This window comes from Xenopus tropicalis, chromosome 2, assembly GCF_000004195.4.
Source record: "Xenopus tropicalis strain Nigerian chromosome 2, UCB_Xtro_10.0, whole genome shotgun sequence".
Lineage (NCBI taxonomy): Eukaryota > Metazoa > Chordata > Amphibia > Anura > Pipidae > Xenopus > Xenopus tropicalis.
This window is the reverse complement of record NC_030678.2, coordinates 137,757,482-137,763,676: the sequence shown is the minus strand read 5'-3', so window position 1 is coordinate 137,763,676 and position 6,195 is coordinate 137,757,482. Positions and strand designations below refer to the sequence as shown.

Below are 6,195 nucleotides of genomic sequence, written 5' to 3'. Positions count from 1 at the left end.
ATAACATTGCCTTTGCATGCTATTTATAATTTTGCCATTAAATGTTTTTGCCCAGTGCTTTTATATTACCTATATGATCCCCTAAGTTCCTCTATGAGGGGGCGGCCATATTTGTGCAGCAGTATTCCATTAGCATTAGAAGCTGTAACTGACAGGTTGAGAGGGGACAGTCAGGTTGGCTAAACAGATTTAGGAACTTCAAGTAACAATTACTAACAAAAGCAGCCCTATCGGTGAAAAATGAGCAACATGATCGTGAGTAACCTTCTATGTACATTAATATTGTGAAGAGTAGTATTATAGTGTCACTTAAACGTTCTGATTTTCACTCTGCGCCACGTGCACAATGTCCATGACACCGGTGTTTGGAAGTGGGTTCTCCCAGGCTGTGAGTTTTTTTCACCTGAGTGCAGGGTCTGTGGCAGGTTGAGCCTGGACCAGAGGATTTGAGCGGTGAGCAGTTTGTGTGGGGGAACCTGTATTGCTTTTTTCCCCAGACAGGCACCTGTATTTTTAAACTAATTTCCATGTTTAAACTAGCCCTTAAACTGTGTGCTGTGGATATATCATGTTTTCGTGACACCGGGGAGGCTTGCTACAGGCATCTGCATAGAAGTGTGTTCCTCAGCAGCATGCCCTTTGCAAAGCAGCATTAAACCCCCAAAATGCCAGCAAGGACAGGTTTAAATACTTATAGATTGTAAGTTCCTGTGCATAGAGCCCTTTCCCAATTGTCTCACACCAATAAGCAATTGTAACTGCATCGATTTTGGTGAAATTTGTACATCTATCCGCTGCTATGTTTAGTATTTACTTTGTAACACACTGTCCTCTTGAGTGTTGGGTGTCCTGCTATCTGCAAAGTAAGACATTTCCACACAACCTATTACCACTCATTTTCCCTCACTTTTTTCAAACATTAAGTTATTGATATACATTTTTTATTACATTCTAACTTGTATTGCTTTTCTTGGTAAATCTTTGCAGTTAGGAGTACAGGTATGCGATCCCTTATCCAGAAAGTTCCGAATTACAGGAAGGTCATCTCCCATAGACTCAATTTTAATCAAATAATTCAGATTTTTAAGAATGATTTGCTTTTTCTCTGTAGTAATAAAACAGTACCTGTACTTGATCCCAACTAAGATATAATGAATCCTTATTGGAGGCAAAACAATCCTAACAGGTTTATTTAATGTTTAAATGATCTTTTAGCAGACTTAAGGTATGGAGATCCAAATTACGGAAAGACCCCTTATCCAGAAAACCCCAGGTCCCCACCATTCTATATAACAGGTGCCATACCTGTATTTACCAACTTTGGGTTCATCAGAATGTGTCCTGTACAGAATATCTTTTACAGTTCGGGGCTTTATGACACATGCAATACAGGCAATGTGCGTTTGTTATAAACAGGATCATGCAATTATGCGACTCGTATCTAGCGCATAGAAATGCCATATCATCTATTTCAGCTGCGGTAAAAGCCCCGCAAAATGAATTGCGGCTGCACATAGAGCATCCCCGTAGCTCTTTCAAGACCCCAATCCCTTGGGAAGCTCTAGCCCCAAGCAGCCCCTGCTCACACGAGAATTCTCTACTGTCCTTTATGCAAGTGCTTCTCCTGTACAACTTTATCTCCAACAGCAAAAACACGTACAACCGGAACCATCTCCATAAGCGAATGAAATGCGCATGTTCAGTCTAACCATGTGAGGTATAGAAGCGTACATTGCGTGTCTTTATCCTTCCGCGGTGACGAAAGCAAAATAGTTCCAACCCGACTGAGTACGCCTACTAAGAACCCAGGCGAGGCGCAGTAGGAAAGCGCTCAGCCAACAGAGTGGCTCGTCTTATCGTTTTCAGTGTTACGTCATCTCCGTCGCGCAGGGATTGGGCTTTATAAGGGCAGCGCGGCACCTTCCGGTCCTCTTTTCAGCCCTCGACTCCAAAATGGTGAGAAGTTGCTGCCTGGAGAGGCAGCGTTAGGCACAATCATTCGTATTTATAAACCCCACCCGTATAGTATCGCTAGTGCTGCGGCCTGTGCGCTTTTCCCGATACACGGCGGTAGAATGACAGGGCGCTGTGCGCGCCGCATGCTGGGGAATAGCACGAGGTCTATGGCGCCTTCCCCTTGTGGGATCCGGGCCGGGGCTCCGAGGCACAGGGGTAAAGCGCTGTACCAGCCATGGGGAATTAACTATTTGCGGCTGATTTCAACCTTCCGTTCCCAAACATACGTTTGAGTTACATCGATTTATCGTATGTCGCATTTGGGTTACTGACTGGGTGCCCGTCACTATTCCTGCGTTATACACGGATATATGTATTGGCTTGTGTCTATGCCTCGGCATCTTACAGCGGTATTACTCTAATGTTTATGTCCGGGCGGTGCTGCTTTACGATAGTTGCGTCCCTTGGTGCTCAGTGGGAGACTGTAGCAGTATATAATGGGATTTGCACATTTTAGGGTAAAGGCAGCACCATTCTGTGTCAACCTGGGTATGTTGCATTAAATATTGGGCTTAATGTAAAAAATGTAAGTTTGCATCTTTTTTTAGTTATCCATAGCAACCAGTCAACATGTATCATTAGCTGGTTAGATTGGTTGCTATGGGTTACTAGATGTGGGCAAATTTAAAACATATTGCCATATTCTAGTGTTGACAGGTTGGAGCCTTGCCAAGATCCCCCATAGACCTTTGTGCTCATTAATCACACAAATTAATATCTGCACAAAATAATGGGATGCAAGTACTATGTGATGGTTAGTGAGACTGAGTGCAAAATGTTTGTCTTAACAAACCGTACATGATTTTTACTATTTTAACACATTGTCTTCTGCACAGACCAAGAAGCGAAGGAATAACGGACGCGCCAAGAAGGGCCGTGGTCATGTCCAGCCCATCCGTTGCACAAACTGCGCTCGCTGCGTCCCAAAGGACAAGGCCATCAAGAAGTTTGTCATAAGGAATATTGTGGAAGCTGCAGCTGTCAGGGATATCTCAGAGGCCAGTGTCTTTGATTGTAAGTTGGTACCCATTGGATGGGGGTTATTTACATGGCCTTTAGCTAAATGCTTTTATGAGGGTACGACAGGCTGCAGATTGTATAAATTTTAACCTTTTGCAAGCTTAGTTTATTTGCATAGGATCGTGTACACTTTGCTCTTAGAATTCATTATTGTATAAATGAGGCTATACACATGTTCGGCTTTAACAAATATTTTACGCAACTGCATTTTGCACTGAAGCATAGGAGGGGCTGTCAGAAAAGATTTGCTTCCCTTGTAGTAGGCCAAGAACAAGTTTATTGACTAAGTTTAGAAGCTGTTACTGAGAAGTGCTGTGTCTTCACCCTTAACCACGGAGTTTATGTAAATGTTCAGATGTACAGTAGTCTTCTTGCATATCTGTCCTCTTGGCTGACTTCCCTCATGGTTAGGTGACTGCTACGGTCTATGACCCCATTCCCAAATGCTTGTGATCAGATTGATACAAGAGTATGCATGTCATAGGGCTGCTGTATCTGCTAAATGGCACAGCAGCCCTACAACATCCTACAGAATAAAGCTGCAGGTGAAATTATGTAGGAGGGCTACACAATACTAACCTCTGAACAGCTTAGCTTGTTACTAAGTGTATTTTCTAATATCCATGAAATATTAGTTTTATCAAATTGCATTAACAAAGGCCTTGATCTTCTCTTCCAGCATATGCACTTCCCAAGCTGTATGTGAAACTGCATTACTGCGTCAGCTGTGCCATCCACAGCAAGGTGGTCAGAAACCGCTCCCGTGAAGCCCGTAAGGACCGAACACCACCTCCCAGGTTCAGGCCTGCGGTAAGTTCCTTACCAGAAATCTTGAAATTTAACTGGGCTTAACTTCTCTGCTGGCCTCTAATCTACGCTGCATCACGTGTCTGGCAAGATGGGGCAAAGTAAGATCTAAGACTGGCAGTGTAACATTAATGGAGCTGGCAGTCAAGTACTTGGCAGCCAGTTCCATATATACTAAGATCTGTGGCAGGTCGGCAGTTAAAGGAAGGAAGTCTGGTTTTGAAAAAACATGGGCTTGTGTATAAGCTCAATGCTAAAACTTTGTCAGGCATGTTTGTTGCCCTTACTGGGCAGCACAGTTAACATAATTATCTTTCCAATGTGTTTAGAACACCTGGAAACTTGTTGGGTAGGTGTTTTGTATTTTTTTTTTTTTTCTTTCATTTCTGCATGCCATTTATTTTGTGAGTAAATACAGAAACAGCCTGGAAGCTCAGATCCAAGAGCAGAGTGACCCTGTCTTGGTAACAAGGCAGTGAATTGGCAGTCGGAACTGCAGGTCACTAAGATATTTAAAGGGGTCCAAATAAATGCTGGGTTTTTTTTGTTTAACCTCATTTAAGAAAAGTGAGTTTTTAATAGTTTCTAAAGCACTTTTTAATGCAAGTGCAGTTGAAACATTCTGGTTCTGACTCTGAAAAAATAACATGAGACCGTTCTATAGGTCATTTACAAATGGCTTTATAACAATATTTTATCAATGTATATTGGAACATTGCTTAAGTTTTGTATTTGGCTGGAGTACCCCTTTAGGCCCTAGTAAGCATTATAGCAGATAAAACCTAGCTAGTATTGCAGAAATGTAACTTAGATACCACATTAGCAATTAGCAAATTTCCAGATTCCTGGTGTCTGTCCTTTAAAATGTACTAAAAGCATTTTAAGCTAATGCATATCTTATTGTTGAGGCACTACAAAATGCTGCTGTTTGGTATATTAGTGCTGCTGCTTCCTGGGTGAATTGTCAGGTTCTCTGTCCATTTGTGGTGCATTTAGGTTAGGTCCCTTTTTAATATAAGTATTTGTGGCTTTTAAAAATTGCATTAGCTGATTTACTATTTTCTTTGAAAATGCAGTTTTTTTTTTTCTCAGTATATTTAAAGGGGAAGGAAAGGCAAAGTCACTTGGGGGTGCCAAAATGTTAAGCACCCCCAAGTGACTTTAACCGCTTACCTTGTACCCCGGGCTGGTGCCCCTGTTAGGAGAAAATAGCACCAGCCCGGGGCACCTGGAGCGCAGCACTTCCTCCTTCCGCTTTCCACTTCCTAAACTGCCGGTGGCCGGGCATGCACAGTAGAGCGAAAAAGCCGACTTAAATGTTTAAGTTCGGCTTTTCACTCTACTGCGCATGCGCGCGCAGCGAAGCCGGAAGGAGGAAGCGCCGGCAGCTACCCCGGGCTGGTGCTGTTTTCTCCTGACAGCGGCACCAGCCCGGGGTAAAAGGTAGGCGGTTAAAGTCACTTGGGGGTGCCTAACATTTTGGCACCCCCAAGTGACTTTACCTTTCTTTTTCCTTTAAGCTCCTACAAAACAGATCCTGAGCTTTGACATTCTAGCGCTATATACAGGGTTAAAGTTTGACAGAACTTTTTCCCAGCCCAAACTTTGTATCTCCCAACACCACTGCTGTCTTGGTCAAAAGAAAACTGGCTATTAGAATGGTCTAGGTTTATGTGAGTGTGCTGCTGTTTTGTGTAAGTGAATGTTTGCTATTGGATAAGTGCAGCTATTTTATGTATTCTGTGTGTACTTAGCTTGATTATAACGCAGCTCTTTCAGATGTTCTTAACTTTTTTTTTTTCTTCCCCACAGGGTGTACCCCAGAGAGCTCCTCCAAAACCAATGTAAGACAACCGTGGCTAAGATGTATCTTACCAAATAAACAGTTTAAAAACAATAGTCTGTCTCCATGTTCATTATTTACAACGGTAAAGATGCTTGTTCTGCAAAGTAATATCTTCATTTTGAAATGAAGTTATTTGCTGCTTGTGACCTTGGTTGTGGAACCTTGATTTAGGAATTGAAAATCACAAATCTTAGAAACTAGAACTTCACCTAAATCTGGCCATATTTTTAAAGATCTGATCATTTGGCAAGGTTGCCAGATGTGTAGTTCTTTGCCTGATTTGGTCAAAAATGGTCTGGGCTAAATCAGGCCGATCAGTTGCTCAGATGTCTGGTAGGCTGTTGAGAAGCCATGTTGGCAGCTTTTATCTTGTGTATGGTCACTGCTTCTGTAAGAAATTGAGCCATATGTGCTTAAATATAACCACTTAAAACCTTACAATATTGCTACTTGGGAACAGGAAGGTGCAATGATTACACAATATTCAAGAAAAGCAAAAGTTCTAT

General features: G+C 42.3%; 1 protein-coding gene across 1 annotated transcript; it reads left to right on the top strand.

The window, feature by feature from the left end:
• Positions 1 to 1,785: 1,785 nt before the first annotated feature.
• rps26 (ribosomal protein S26) lies at positions 1,786 to 5,740 on the top strand. The gene is made up of 4 exons (NM_001005121.2): positions 1,786 to 1,956; positions 2,853 to 3,030; positions 3,716 to 3,846; positions 5,656 to 5,740. The coding sequence occupies exons 1-4, from the start codon at positions 1,954 to 1,956 to the stop codon at positions 5,689 to 5,691; spliced, it is 348 nt and encodes a 115-aa protein (NP_001005121.1). The 5' UTR covers positions 1,786 to 1,953; the 3' UTR covers positions 5,692 to 5,740.
• Positions 5,741 to 6,195: the final 455 nt, after the last annotated feature.

Coding starts and splice junctions, on each gene's coding strand:
- rps26 (NM_001005121.2), top strand. Junction 3,031..3,715: donor AGAGGCCAGTGTCTTTGATT/GTAAGTTGGTAC, acceptor CTTCTCTTCCAG/CATATGCACTTCCCAAGCTG. Junction 3,847..5,655: donor CTCCCAGGTTCAGGCCTGCG/GTAAGTTCCTTA, acceptor TCTTCCCCACAG/GGTGTACCCCAGAGAGCTCC.